General features: G+C 46.0%; 1 protein-coding gene across 7 annotated transcripts in view; it reads right to left on the bottom strand.

Annotated features, from left to right (window-relative positions):
- LOC144737861 (guanylate-binding protein 1-like) overlaps positions 1–15,860 on the bottom strand; it is a 237,702-nt gene extending 221,842 nt beyond the window's left edge. For 6 of the 7 annotated variants that reach the window (XM_078620731.1, XM_078620733.1, XM_078620736.1 and 3 more), the window contains exons 1-2: positions 15,538–15,859; positions 4,977–5,101 (exon numbers count right to left, since the gene is read on the bottom strand). In XM_078620731.1, the coding sequence (XP_078476857.1) occupies positions 4,977–5,101; positions 15,538–15,787 (375 nt within the window). In that variant the 5' untranslated portion in view covers positions 15,788–15,859. Of the gene's footprint in view, positions 1–4,976; positions 5,102–15,537 lie in introns of all 7 variants that reach the window. The other variant, XM_078620735.1, reaches the window with a different exon arrangement.
- Positions 15,861–16,276: the final 416 nt, after the last annotated feature.

Genomic DNA, 16,276 nt, shown 5'->3' with positions numbered 1-16,276 from the left:
AGGAAGTACGCTAAACATTTTGAACAGACACACATAATCACAACTTTGCCTTTTATATATATGGATATTTCAGAAGTGGCAGGGACTAGGACTTTTTGGCTGCTTTTTTAGGCTAAATTTAAAAAAAGCTTGTTACGGATTCGCCCTTCAGTTTATGCTTACTAGAATTCTAGTATCATTGCATTTTCTATCTTAGTAATCTGCCTAATATTTTGTTTGGTCTAGCTGTTCAGAGATTGTTATTGGTTTCTTGCTTTATGTATTTATTATTTCAAATAATTAACTCGTATTAAATTTAGTACTGAAATTTTGCAATTTTTTTAGAATTTAGTATCATTTTTTGTATTGTAGAAATTAGAGAAAAAAACATGTTGCATTGAACAAGGTTTCGATTTAAAGCTTTCGTGACTGCAGGGATTCATCTTCTTGGTTCTTTCGGTAAAGTCACGTAGAAGGGAAGTAATAAAATAATAAAAATAAAACATAATAAAATAATTCTCACGACGTTTCGGCCATAACGCAAGCAGCCGTCCTCAGGTGAAACAAGGTCTGTCGAGGCGACAGCGTCTGAATGAAACAGCACACGTGCTTTGTGCCCTTTCCCCCCCACCTTCCAACCCAGCTTATATATATGCTCCAAGCACGTGTGCTGTTTCATTCAGACGCTGTCGCCTCGACAGACCTGGTTTCACCTGAGGACGGCTGCTTGCGTTGTGGCCGAAACGTCGCGAGAATTATTTTATTATTTTTATTTTTATTATTTTATTACTTCCCTTCTACGTGACTTTACCGAAAGAACCAAGAAGATTGAACAAGGTTGTGAAGAGTGATGGTGCAAAACCTCCAATGCAATCATCAACATGAATAATACAGCTGGATCATAATAATAGTGAACCTTCTTCTTGGTTCTTTCGGTAAAGTCACGTAGAAGGGAAGTAATAAAATAATAAAAAGAAAACATAATAAAATAATTCTCACGACGTTTCGGCCACAACGCAAGCAGCCGTTCTCAGGTGAAGAATTAAACACCACCAAGCTTGGGGCGTATATTTAAGCTGGGTTGGAGGGGGGAGGTGGGAAGAAGAGCGCCTTGACAAAATAATTTGCATATCAAGAGGAATTTAGCATATGGAAAATGCGTAGGAAGTGGGCGGGGGGGTTTCAAATTAATAATATGCCCGTGCATTATGCAGGATTAGCAGCATCAAAGGGAGGGGGAAGGGGGGTAGCATTAACAAAGGAAAGGAATGTTAATAGTATGTAGCTGCAGTTACTAAACAACCACGTAAAATACGAAAGTATAAACTACATAAACAACTAAAGTATAAACTACATAGCATCATCAGTATACTTACTATACTCTACAATAAGCTGAGTTACGAACAGTAAGTAATACATTACTATTCAACGTCGTAATAATTATATAATATGCTTCCATCTAAACTTTATTCTCTTACATCACACGAGTCTACACCGTACCATATACTGCCATAGACAAACCCAACGTTAAATTATATACTGTATTGCTATAAACCATTGTAATATTACACTATGTATTATTCTACCCACCCTAATGTATATCACACTGCTGTATATTCACTATACAATTACGATACTATGTATTACTTTGTACATTGTATTAAGCAAATACATTTTATACTAATTGTTATTATACATTGTACCGTTGACCATCGTGTGAAAGATACTAAGAGGAAGAAACAAAATATGTCAATGCAGCGGAGCAAAGAATCCATTCCCTGCGGAGAATACAATGCCAGTGATTGGAACGCGGTCTGAAAGTCACCATAAACGTGAACACAATCAGTTAAGATCCGAAATGGTTTATTACGTCCTTCCAATGATTGCTGAGCCAGAATCCATCTTCTCGGTTGAAATTGTCTCTGTGTTTGTATATGTGGATCGCCTCATGAACGAATCTCTCATGATAGCCAGATGGCTTGCAGAGAACCTCTGTCTTGGAGAAGTCAATGTCATGTGAGCCCACTGAATTGTAACAGTGATCTGCCACGGCTGAGGTGTTTGTCCTACCGTGTTTCAGGTCTGCTTTATGTTCACGGATGCGGTCCGATACATGTCCTTTGGTTTCTCCAATGTAACTGCTACCACAGAGGCAACTTAGTTTGTAGACGCCAGGGTACTGTATGTCTGGAACCACATCTTTTACAGACGGGACCAGATCACGGATTTTTTGTACTGTGTTGAATCGGACCTGGATCTTGTGTTTAATCAGGATTTTTGAGATTTTTTTTTGTGACCCCAGCAATGTAGGGTAAGGTGATGGTCTTGAAATGCTCCTCAACAGGATCCTTCTTGATGGTTGGAGTGATGGCCTTGCGGATTGTGTAGTCGGAGTAACCATTAGCTTTAAGAGTTTGGCGTACGTGTTTGAGTTCACTGGCAATGTGTTCCTGGTCGGAAATGCATTGGGCTCTATGGTATAGAGTCTTGATGAGGGAATTCTTCTGGGATTGATGGTGGTGGGAATCCGGTTTTAGGTAAGCATCCGTATGGGTGGCTTTCCTGTAGACAGAGTGGTAAGTATACTGATGATGCTATGTAGTTTATACTTTAGTTGTTTATGTAGTTTATACTTTAGTTTTTTACGTGGTTGTTTAGTAACTGCAGCTACATACTATTAACATTCCTTTCCTTTGTTAATGCTTCCCCCCTTCCCCCTCCCTTTGATGCTGCTAATCCTGCATAATGCACGGGCATAATATTAATTTGAAACCCCCCGCCCACCTCCTACGCATTTTCCATATGCTAAATTCCTCTTGATATGCAAATTATTTTGTCTAGGCGCTCTTCTTCCCACCTCCCCCCCTCTAACCCAGCTTAAATATATGCCCCAAGCTTGGTGGTGTTTCATTCTTCACCTGAGGACGGCTGCTTGCGTTGTGGCCGAAACGTCGTGAAAATTATTTTATTATGTTTTATTTTTATTATTTTATTACTTCCCTTCTACGTGACTTTACCGAAAGAACCAAGAAGATGAATCCCTGCAGTCACGAAAGCTTTAAATCGAAAAATAGTGAACCTTGTAAAATTGTTGTTGAAGCAGAATCTTACTCGCACATAGAGGGTAGATCAAGTGAAGAACAGGCGATTGTGGGACAATGCATCGGTTGCTGCATTGCCAGCAGATCTTGAAAAATAATTCACTGATTGATTCCTGTTGTTCCTGCATTTGTATGCAGAGATACAAAAAACAGTGGCAGATTTGATAAAAGCCCAAATATTTGACAAGCTGATTATCAGGTTTCCGGATGTTTACATTGCTTTAAGGATGTATCTTGTTATCTTGGGAACGAATTGTGAAGGGGAGTGTTCTTTTTCGAAGCTTAAACTGCTTTAAAAAAAACCTGTCTCCAATCAACCATAGGACAACAACGTTTGTCTTCCCTTGCACTACCATCTATTGAGAATGAGATCGTGCGATGAACAACATTTGAAGATGTTATTGCTCATTTTGCAATTAAAAAATCTCTAAATGTTCATCTCCCGTGATAATTTCTATCACCTTATGAAAAAAAAGTATGACATTGACATGACTCTGCCTATGTTTATATATACTATGTCTATCCTTGCTTCATAACTATACAAATAACTTTACATTAAGACAACTGCATGAAAGCCAATATAAGTAAATACATGTATGTGTTTAGGTGAGAACTCAAGAAACGAGTATAGTCTCAGTTTAAGTGACCATGAAGATTCATGAAATCTGCCACTTTAAATCACGCGAGTCGTTTTTGAGCACCTGAGCCTTTGTGAATTCGGGCTCCATCGTATCAGGGAAATCGTGACTGATTTGGGCCAACACAAATATATTTTGAACAAGCTCCTAATCACAAATTTCATTAAAAATAAATGGTGGCAAAACCCAACACCAAACGTATTTTCATTACCGACCAAGGCATGCAAAGCTCTACTACAAATGCCGTAATGTACGTTTATTTTCCAATCACACCATGTGTAGTGACATAGCGCTGTTTGCTGTCCAGCAAAGGCAATTGCGGTGGACAGTTAGCGCACACGCCGTCGAGCATATACACGGGTGTGCCGGCAGGGTGGAGGAACTTGTCACGGAAGACCTCATCTGGAAGCCCCTGGAACCCGCTAGTGGGTTCGAGAATGGATGCATGGCCAGGGCAGAGCAAAGCCGCGCTGAGTAGGATAAAAGCAGCGAAGAGCAAGAGCTCCGGACTGCCGGTTCTGGGAGTGGACTTTTCTCATAATCGCTGTTGTCTTCACCACCTTCGTTGCTGCCGCATTCACTCGATAATTGTGCGGCGGGATATCTGTAGGCTGTCTCGATCGGTGCGGTCAGGGTTGTGTCTAGGCTGGGCTATACAACTTGGAAGGAACGAATTATGGGCGAACCTGTGAACCTAAGAGTGTTAATAAAGAAGGTGCCTCTTCAAGAATCTTGTTTCCCGCCCTGTCGACACTGCACATGTATCAAGTGTAGTCTACTTCCTTTTGCGGCACCTTACTAACGTGTGTAGTGAAAGATGATCGCAACCCAAAATGGTCTCGTAACAATAATATGCTTTCATAATAATGAAAAACAGGAACAACCACATAACACAACTTTCCCCAACTCACACCATAGCTCTGCTCTCACTGTCAAAACCCAGAGAATGGCTCTGCCCCTTTTACAATGATGACAAATGTAAGTTGTCTGCAAAAATTACGTCAGGTCTTAAAACGAACAGTTGTTTTGCTAATTCGATGCTTACGATGACAAATTTACATTGGAAAGAGTTACAGAGTCCATGCACATCAATGATGTTTTTTCCTTGTTAAATAGTTTGCCCTCCTACTGAAAACATTGCAATGTTCGGACTGGTGATATATGTATGTTGAACTTATTTCGCACTGTACTTAGCAGGTGATGCTGTTTTGCATCCTCCACACTGGCTGCCGTAATGCGTGAGAATCAAAGTTTTTACCTTCTGTACATCACCCAGTCCCTCTGTGTCCAGCAGCAAGAGGTACTTGTCATTATCAGGGTGGGGTCTTGGCCATACCCAGATGCCTTTGGTTTTTGCTTCTATAGCACGTCCCAGTGAGAAACCTGTAGATTTAGAGGAAATATATGAACAAAATTACAACCGTGTTTTTTACAACAATGTTAATACGATACATTGCTCGCATTAGGTATCTTTCACAATTTCTCAAGGCAACATGCATGGCAAGGACAAAGATAATAAATAAATAAATAAACTGGTGGAAAAATAAGGGCAAGAGAGGAACAAAGCTAATTAGAGGAAAGGTGGAGAACAGGTCGACAGACCTGTTCTCCACCTGAAGACGGCTGCTTGCATTGTGGCCGAAACGTCGTGAGAATTATTTTATTATGTTTTATTTTTTATTATTTTATTCTCCTTCTACGTGACTTTACCGAAAGAACCAAGAAGATGAATCCCTGCAGTCACGAAAGCTTTAAATCGAAATCGATATCAGACTTAACCACTTTATGTCACGGGCGTACAAATGCGGTTTTCTATGCAAAGGAAATTTCGATTTCATGAAGGGACATTGAATAAGGGCACAAGAGTTTTACAAATAATATTCGCAGCAGCAATTAGCGAAAATGCAAGGGTACCATCTATCCCTGGCGATATTGAGGTCCATAATAATATATGTACCACAAAATATCCAGCTCTGTAATGGATTTAAAGATGTATTTTGGAATTCTAGATTTGAAGCTTTCGTGACTGCAAGGATTCATACTCTTAGGTTTTTTTCGGTAAAGTCACGTAGGTAAAAAATAAAATTAAAATTAATAAAAGTTATAATAGAAATCAAATAAAATAATAAATCACGACGTTTCGGAGGCAACACAAGCTTCCGTCTTCAGGTGGAACAGTCACAGCACGATAACTGTATCAAGTAATAAGAAATCCCAAGAGATCCGACCTTGTATATGTAATGCGAGCATAAATGGGGTTGTTGCTGGGCTCTGGTCCAATCACACGGCCCGGGGTATTGGGGGACGGAGTCTGGTCTGCGGGGCGTGTGGGAGGGGCCACCGTTCACCTCGGCTCCAATGGGAGGCGAGGTGAATGGGGGCGGAGCCAGCGGGGTAGTATGGGAAGGCCAGATCTGACGATCCGGGAGGGGGGAGTCAGGGTCACGTGGGGGGAATGGATATAATTGGGAGCCCGGAAGAGATCGGGGCAGTCGGGGAAGTTAAGAGTCTGAGCCTAGTTTGGGTGGCGAGAGAGAGATCCGCGCCATTGGCCACGTGGCTGAAGGACCTCAGCATGCCGTCGGCCATCGGTGTGCGGAGTGCGGGAGTAGAGGAGCTAATGGAGGAGCGTGCATGGCATGCGAGAGGGAGCATGCGCGGGGCACGCGCGAGACGACACTGGCCCGTGGAGGAGACCAGAGGGGTACAGAGAAGAACCTGAATAAAAGACAAGCGGAGACCAGCAGTGCCTGACGGAGTCTTTTATTACACTGGTGTCAGAAGTGGAATGAGATGTCAAAACATCTCAAAAAAAATAATATACCTGCACCATCTTCAGAAGATGAAGAGGACCTTCCTCCAGCGGTAGCATTCCCGACCATGGAGGGCGTGGGCGATGTGGTGCCGAGCGACACGACAGGAGTACAAGATGTCGTTGCGGCGGCCGGGCCGTCTGCATCGACGGGCGCCGAGGACAGCTGGCGACACGTGGCAGACCAGCTTGATTTACTGCGGGCCGTCCTGCTGGATTTAGTAACCATGGTCGTGCCAGCGACGATGCCGGGACAGCCACGCGGCGGGCCTTTAAGCGGGGAGCCGTCGGGTGGGCCGAGCCGTCCGCCATTGGGGAATCTGCGAGGCCCATGCTACGACCGCCTTCACGGCCCATGACGATCCGGCCCACCGGGGCCTCGTAGGGGGGGTTTCTGCCTCGAAGGCACAGAAAGATCGATGGATCGCCGGGTTGTGCCAAGAAAATGCGTCCTTGACTACGGTCCAGCCGTCCGCGCTTCGCATGCTGTTGGAGAAATATTCTGATGTCTTTAGTAAAGACGATTTGGATCTGGGACGCACCTCGCTGCTCTCCCACCATATTGATACCGGGGATGCTGCTCCCATTCGGATGAATCCACATCGGTTGAGCCCGGCGGAGAGGGATCATGTATGCGGCGCAGTGGATGATATGCTAGCCTCTGACATTATCTCTCCGTCCAACAGCCCGTGGGGCGCTTCGGTGGTCCTGGTAAAGAAAAGGATGGTAATTTGCGGTTTTGTGTTGATTTTCGGAGGTTAAACAAGGTGTCGGTTGCGGACGCTTACCCCCTGCCGCGTATAGATGATTCCCTCGATGCCCTGTCTGGGGCGAAATTTTTTTCCACTCTTGACCTCTTTTCGGGGTTCTGGCAGCTCCCCCTGGACGAGTCCTCGAGGGAAAAGATGGCTTTCCGTATGCCGCAGGGCCTGTTTCAGTTTAATTGTCTTCCCATGGGGTTGAACGCCGCCCCTGCTACGTTCCAGAGGTTGATAGAACTTGTGTTGACCGGTCTGCAGTGGGACACGTGCTTGATATATTTGGATGATGTTATTGTGTTCAGCCGTACGTTTGAGGAGCATCTTCAGAGATTGGATGCTGTTTTTGCTAGGGTGCGTTCCGCCAATTTGAAATTTAAGCCCAAGAAGTGTCACCTTTTGCAACGATCCGTGCGCAATTTGGGCCACATTGTCAGCTCTGACGGTGTGGCCACGGACCCGGAAAAAACGGCGTGCGTCCGGGACTGGCCGATTCCGGCCACGGTGAGTGACGTGCGTCATTTTGTCGGGTTCGCTTCCTATTATCGCAGGTTCATTCCAAATTTTACTACGACCACTAGGCCGTTGAACCTCCTTACGGCAAAGAAGCGGAGGTTCAGCTGGGGGCCGGCGGAGGAGGTGGCGTTTCATGGCCTACGCGATCGCTTGGCGTCACCGCCGACGCTGGACTACCCTGATTTCACTCTGCCTTTTATTCTGGATACCAACGCTAGTAACACAGGGATTGGGGCCGTCCTATCGCAGTTTAAGGGTGGCGTTGAGCGCGTGGTGGCTTATGGGAGCCGCGTTTTATCTCCGGCGGAGACCAGCTACTGCGTTACCCGCCGGGAACTGTTAGCTATAGTGCATTTTGTCCGTCAATACCGCCCGTATTTGTATGGCCGCAAATTTATTGTGCGCATGGACCACGCGGCTCTGCAATATTCCCTGAAAGTTGACCAACCATCTGGCCAATTGGCGCGATGGTTGGAATTTTTGTTTGAGATTCAATATCGTAAGGGGTCGCGTCACGCAAACGCGGACACACTCTCCCGATTGCCGCAGGGATCCCCCTGCACCTGTGCCTCTGGCACGAATAGGTGCATGCGGGTTCCTCAGTCCCCGCGTCCTGTCATGCTCGCTGTGGAGATGCCCGGGGCTTCCACGTGTCCGGAACCGGCCAACGGGATTTTGAATTTGCCGCGTTCCGTGTGGATTCGAGAGCAATTGCTCGATGATTCGCTGGGGGCATTACGGAGTCGGGCTGCGAAGGAGAGGGGATATCCGTCATCCGATGGGACGCCGGGAGCAGCTCTCCATGACGGCTTGTTGATGTGGAGGGAAGGCTTGCACGATCGCTGGCGTCTGGTTGTGCCGTCGTTGTTGCGATATGAGTTGATTCGGATTCTGCACGCTGAGAAGTCATAACATCTCGGGGTGCAGAAAATCTTGTTGACGTTACAGCGGGATTATTTTGGGCATGGCATGACGACTGACGTTTTCGGGCATATTCGGGCGTGCTCCGACTGTGCCCGGCGGAAGCCGCCTAAGCAACCGTATGTTCCCCCAGTGCAGTCGATATAAGTATCGCGGGTTAACGAGTTGGTGGCGTTGGATATTCTGGGGCCCTTTCCCACGTCCGCTCGGGGGAACAAGTTTTTGTTGGTCAGGGTTGATTATCTTTCCCACTGGCCGATGGCCTGGCCCTTGCCCGACCAGTCGGCGGCGTCTATCACGGAGGCATTTCTGTTCGAATATGTGATGGACAAGGGGACGCCGGAAAGGTTGCTTATAGACCAAGGACGAATTTTTTCTTCCAACCTATTGCGGGATGTGTGCGACGCACTGGGGACTAAGAAGGTTCGGACGTCTCCCTACCATCCACAAACTGACCCTGTCGGCCATGCTCTGTCATACAGTTAGCGAGAAGTAGGCCGATTGGGATTTGCATATCCCTGGGGTGCTCTCCGCTTACCGGATGGCGCCACATGCGTCAACGGGGTACTCACCCTTCTTTTTGATGTACGGCCGCGAGAATGTGCCGCCAGTGAAAGTGCAACTTGGCACGCGGGCGAGGGGTCCTGTTAAGCACCTCCCCGAGTATATTCGTGACGCCGCTCGGCGCGTGGCGGAAGCGCGGGAGGCGGGCCGATTGGCTATGGCCAGAACCCAGGCCCGGAACGAACGTTGTGCCCGGCGCTCTCATTGTGGGTCCCCCTGGCGAGTGGGGGACATGGCCTGGCTCCACTGCCCACAGGTACCGGTGGGGACCTCCCCTAATTTGCACAAACCCTGGCAGGGGCTGGTTGTGCTTATTGAGGTCCCTAGCACGCAGTCCGCGTGCGTTTGGTCGGATCGCGGTGTTGGTACGTTCACACGTCCCGATTGAAACCCTACGTGACCCCGCGAGTGGATGCGTAATCTCCTAACGTTGCCTTGCCGGTGTCTGTCGCGTCCAATGTGCCACTGACTTTGCCTGTTCAACCTGCAAGCGCGCCTGTCGTGCCTCCTGTAGACAGGCCGGCTGTGATCCTGCCGGACACAGGGATTCCTGCACCGGGTGGGCCTACCACGGCGACGGGGACACTTGGCCCCGCTGCCCCTCCAACCCCGCCGTGGTTGCAGTTGCAGGGGGCCCTGACTACAGACCTGTCTGGGGAACGGGGTGCTGGGACGGACAGGCCTCCACCAGCGGCGGATGGTTCCAGTTCCGCCGCTCCTAAAACCCTGTCGGGACTGCGACCTTTGAGGGCGCCGCCTCTCGTGAAGGATGGGCCGGTGACCCGCACTCGTTCCAAATCCCTTCCCTTTCGTTAATTGTGTTGTTGTTATACTCTCCGTTGTGTCTGGTGATTTCTGATTGTGATGCTGTCGCTCGCATTATTTTGTCCTGTTGCAGCCAGGACGGCTGGCTTTTTCATCAGGGGGGGGGGGGTGGGGGTCATGTAATGCGAGTGTAAATGGTGTTGTTGCTGGGCTCTGGTCCAATCACACGGCCCGGGGTATTGGGGGGCGGCGCCTGGTCTGCGGGGCGTGTGGGAGGGGCCACCATTCACCTCGGCTCCAATGGGAGGCAAGGTGAATGGGGGCGGAGCCAGCGGGGTAGTATGGGAAGGCCGGATCTGACGATCAGGGAGGGAGAAGTCATTGTCACGTGGGGGGAATGGATATAGGTGGGAGCCCGGAAGAGATCAGGGCAGTCGGGGAAGTTAAGAGTCTGAGCCTCATTTGGGTGGCGAGAGAGAGATCTGCGCCATCGGCCACGTGGCCGAAGGACCTCAGCACGCCGTCGGCCAGCGGTGTGCGGAGTGTGGGAGTAGAGGAGCTAATGGAGGAGCGTGCGTGGCACACGAGAGGGAGCGTGCGCGGAGCGCGCGCGAGACAACGCTGGTTCGTGGAGGAGACCAGTGGGGTGCGGAGAAGAACCTGAATAAAAGACAAGCGGAGACCAGCAGTGCCTGACGGAGTCTTTTATTACATATATATACTGGTTGAAGGGTGGGGGGAGGAGCCAGGGTAGGCCCCTGGAGAGGAGTTTTCATGTTAAGGTTGGTATGGCTGTGGCTACTGCTGGGACTGAGCCTTTGTTATACAGACTGGTTAAGCATAGAGGAGCCAGGGTGGGCCGCGGGAGAGTTTTATATGGTTGGTGCGGCTACGGCTGCTGCTCCCATGAGATTGTCTTTTCCGAGACCAAGGTGCTCTGCAAACCCCCTGGCTACCATCAAAGGTTTGTACACGAAGCCATCCAGATATACAAACACAGACATAATTTCAACCGTGATGATGGGTACAAACTGACTAATCATTGGAAGATGTTATTAACCATGCAAAAAAGATTTAACTACACACATTTGGACCATCTTATTTGACAGGCACTATTATTTGGTTACCGTATAGTTTACTGATAGACAGCTAGTTTTGTTTTATCATGTTTAGCTTCTTTTTTGATACGCTGGTTACCTGCTTTGAGTTTTACCCACCCAGCTACATAGCAAGGGGCTGCTTTGTCCTGACTTGCTTTTCTGCTTCTGCCATCTACTTAACAAATGCTCAGTCCCAGCAGCAGCTGCAGCCGTAGCCGCACCAACCATATAACAACTCCTCTCCCGCGGCCCTCCCTGGCTCCTCTACGCTTAACCAGTCTACATAACAAAGGCTCAGTCCCAGTAGTAGCCACATCCGTACCAACCTTAACATAAAAACTCCTCTCCAGGGGCCTACCCTGGCTCCCCCCCCCCCTCAACCAGTATCTATACAAGATCGGGTCTCTTGGGATTTCTCTTTACTTGATACAGCAATCATGCTGTGACTGTTCCACATGAAGACGGAAGCTTCTGTTGCCTCCGAAACGTCGTGATTTATTATTTTATTTTATTTCTATTATTACTTTAATTAATTTTAATTATATTTTTTACCTACGTGACTTTACCGAAAAAACCTAAGAGTATGTATTTTGGAAATTCGAACGTCGTATGTGTATCACCTTCATTTACTGAAATGTGTGGTGTTAAAGAAGCAGCATTGTTTGCTTTAATTGATCAAATCTATGTCCTGCAGTAGGGAAGTGAGCATTCAAACCATTAATATATTATTCATCCTGAATAATAGTATTGTGACAAATCGATTAACAGGTAAACCATTCACTTGAACATTATTTTCTAAGAGCTTAACAGAGATCAAAAATAATTTGCAATTGTTATTTTTAATCAACACTGGCTTTGCAGAAATAGGAAGCCTCTACATTCGAGTCAGTCGAGTACAACGATTTCTTAATCGTCTATAAGACAGCCAATCAGCATTGAGGTTTGAAATGTTAGCAAGCGACCCAGCTTAATCTCTTGATTTCATACATATGGAAATTTGCATGTATATAAACGTTGTAAAAAAATGTAAATAAGGCCCGGCATGATCTAAGAATGGAATTTTACAAGTAAGATTTTGATCGAAGTTAGACTTATCGTGTCTAAAAGCCTGCAGTCGAGAGGAACGGAAGGAGGTGTAAGGAGAGAAAGTTATACATGAAGCGAACACGATGCGATGAACATTACCCACCCTGGAACTGAATAGCAAGCCTTGCACATGACATAGTTTAGACGGGTTTTCTAAGTACCCACCGGTATTTCCAGGTACCTGACCCAACACAGAACTCTATTTGTAGCGGTAAGAACACATAATTACAAGAGCTAATGCCAGGTGATAGGCACACGCCTGTAATTAAGCACTGTGGAGGCAGCCAGCGCTGGTCGAATGGACAATGACAATATTGCGAGACTCCATTGTCGTGGGCATCACGGAGCTATACCATGGCTTGCCAGCAGAATGCAGTACGGTCAAGTGTGGACTTATATTATCTGCCATTTTTGTATGCGATAGAGTGCAGACCAAGTCTTTGCGCCGGCTCAGCACTTTGCAGCCTGTGAATCCTCAGCGATTGTGAGATTTAATTTGCGTTAATGACGTTAAACAAAACTATTAATTGGATTACATTACAGCTACAAAACTACGTCCATCTGAAATGCACGTTATAAACTATATTCGGGGCCAGCCATTGAGTACCTACGACAAAATATGTCAAAACTTGACCCCTCCCCCCCTCCCTGCACTTTTACCGATAAAGATTAATCATATTAACGTGTTTAAGTGTTTAAGCAAACAGATAGTCCACCACCGGGTGCATTATTATAATCGAGGCTTCACCCCCCCCCCCCCATTTCCTATGCGTACATTGTCAGTAGACCCCCCATACGCAAGCGTATGCATTTGGGTTAACCCCCCCTCCCCACTCCACGCGTACGTACTAAATGGATGGCCCCCAGGTTTATAAATAAAGCCAGGTGTAATTAGCGGTGTCACGGAAACTCACTGTGTGCGTAAGATAGTGTGGGCATTGACTGTGCCTGAGTCAAGAGTCAGTACCGGGTGTGCTCAATTCAGAATCAAAATATTTATTTATCAGCTACGAAGCTCTGTTTCACAGATGTCCAGTAGTGGCGAGTCAGAAAGTTTACAACACAAACCAAATCACTAGAGGAGTGCAAAGTATGGAAAAGGTAAACAAACCACTATTTATATTTTACCAAGTAAAGCGATTAGCTTATTGAATGATAGCTCAAAGAAGTGACTTATCACGTGCCATTTAAAGCAGCAGCCAAATACTGTACTATAAATAATCTAAACACCTCTTAACGTGGGGTCGCCATAAGATTGCCACATCACTAGGAATCCACTAGAGCTGTGCACTTTTACATAATCTAAATCGAAAACTCATTGCTTTAGAACTGCTGCGTGTTATTGTGTTTAGTTTGTTGTCCTTTCCCAACACCTCTGATTAGCCACAGTTGACTACGTACGAATCTTGACTTGAAAGCTTTCGTGACTGCAGGAATTCATATTCGGGGGTCTGTCGGTAAAGTCAAGTGACTTTACCGACAGACCCAAAGAATATGACTACGTACGGTGCCAAAGAAGTTCAACATAGATCAACATATGATCCTTATGGCGCACCTCCGGGGTACCAACTATTTCAAAACGGCCGAGGCAATTAAATATTTTATTTCTGGGACACTATTTTTTCGGGGAGTGGAGGGTGGGGGAGTCGAGTGAATCGTTACACCCCTGAGGAAAGCGATTTTGTTCGGGTGTACTGTGGTCTACCGTGTTGCAAGAGTTTCGCTAAATTCCCTTTGAAAGAAGAAGCTCGCTGCCTGTTTTCCATAAACTTTGCGTGTGAAATGGAAATAACGGGATCTTTGTTCTATCCAATTTATTTCAAGGTCCGAGCTCCATATGATGAGACGAAGAAGTCATTTGGAAGTCTCACAGTAGAATTGTTATTTTTTTATGCAGGATGTCTCACAAACTCCCCCATGTAACCTACGATGGGTTTGTCCCATGAAAGTCAAACCGATGTTTAAGCTTTCAATGCTGGAATTTATCCAAAGCAAGTGAAAACCAAATTAATGTTTTGTGTGTATGGGTGTGTGTGCAGCCATGAGTTTTTTTATGACATCTGCTGTTCTGCCAAATGAAATTGAACATTTTACCTGCAATTTTTAATACATATATAGTCATATTCTTGGTTCTTTCGGTAAAGTCACGTAGAAGGGAAATCAAAACATATATAGTCATTAGTGACTGGGCTTAGACCATCAAATGCAGAACCCAGTTAAATTACAAGTGGCTGTTACCGAGATTAAAACCTATATCCCAGTGGTTCTGGCTTAGCTCCCTGACCGATGAAGCACCCATCATGTAACAGTTGTACATGAGAATTTCAACTTTGAATAGTGCATCGTGTACAGCTCTTCGAGATGAGTGGATTGCCGCATCGCCGATCATCAACAGACTAAAAATGACTGCATCACGGACATTATGCGAGAGCCGGGGTACTCTTATAAGGTTCATATACATTACACTTCATACTACACTACTATTCAATTAACTACAGCACTATACTATTATATACACTACTATACACTGCACTATTATACACTACACTACATCTCTAGTATACACTACACCACTATACAGCACTAAATCGAAAACTCATTTCTTTATAACTGCTTTTTTTGTTTAGTTTGTCGTCCTTCCCCCACACATCTGATTAGCACGGTTGACTACGTATCGTGCGAAATAAGTTCCACATTCATATTTTTAGGGCCGATACTACAGCACGAGTCTAATTACTCAGGCACACACTGGAGCAATGCATGTTGTCTCTCACCCATTAATATATTATCCGCCAGTCCGATTGAATGTAGCTGTTTAGAAAAATGTAATACCACAAAAACCCATGTACAACGAAGGCGGCCATGCATGGTGCTGGTCACTCCTCCCCGTCATGCGCTGTCTCGGCCTGCAGCACTTTCCCTAACAGTCTGTACGACTACAGACGGACTTTTGTGTAAGTTTAGGTTTGTGTAAGTACTCACCTCGTAGTAAAAGGATGCTCAACTGAGCATACAATTAGAAATTGTGGGTTTGTATGTTGGACTTCTTTCGCACCGTACGTAGCCAACCGTGTTATTAGAGTGTATGTTAGTGTAATGTATAATAGCGTAATGTAGAAGTGCAATGTAGTGTATTTATGTTGACCTTTCGCACCGTAAGTAGCCAGCCAAATATGCTGATCGGAGGTGTGGTGGAAGGACAACAAACTAAACACAACAAATAGCAGTTCTAAGGAAATGCGTTTTCAATCTAGATTTCTGAATTTTTATGAACTCGGATCTTGCCGAATCACTTACCGGTGTTTGACCCCGCCAGGCGGTTCATGAAGAAAGACTTGCCGGTCCGGTACTTGCCCACGATGGAAACGACTACGAGCGGCTTGTTGATGGCTTCAATGATCTTTGCCGTATTAGGGTCGACATAAAACATGCCAAACTCATCTGTCACGATAAATGGTAGAGGTTTAGAAGTCCCGCACATGAACAACTCCTCAACATTGAGTGGCGGTGGCTGCTGCTGCGTGGTTGCAGGAGCAGGACTTGCCATGTCACTGGGTTAATGATAAAATCAATACCAGATTATTGAACACTCACGATCACCAAATCCAGTCTGGCTCGTGCACTCTACGGAGCACCTCTTATATATACCGACAGGAGGGATTGCATCATCACTTCTTTACGTCATGCAGAAACGTCTCTGCCCCATCCAAGTTGGAGATGTTAAATACCTTGCTTGGTACAGGAGGTCGTGAGTTCCATTCGGTCCCTGATGCCTGTATATTTGGAGTTTGCGTTTTTTCTCTCTCTCCCCGTGATCGAGTGGATTTTTATTCGGGTCTTCGGTTTTTTCATCCACATTTATAATCAACATGACGCATTTTGGGTAACTGGTTGCTATAAATTTCAACATGATAAGCCACTTCGAAAAGCTATTATTTGTGATAGCCAGGTCGCTTCTGAAAAACAGCTACACATCTATATCTCTCTATCAATGATGAATGCGGCTACTATGTCATGTGCCACCTCTTTAGTCTAC

Source organism: Lampetra planeri, chromosome 74 (assembly GCF_965212315.1).
Source record: "Lampetra planeri chromosome 74, kcLamPlan1.2.h2, whole genome shotgun sequence".
NCBI lineage: Eukaryota > Metazoa > Chordata > Hyperoartia > Petromyzontiformes > Petromyzontidae > Lampetra > Lampetra planeri.
The sequence above is the reverse complement of the archived record's forward strand: the minus strand, read 5'-3'. Positions and strand labels throughout refer to the sequence as shown.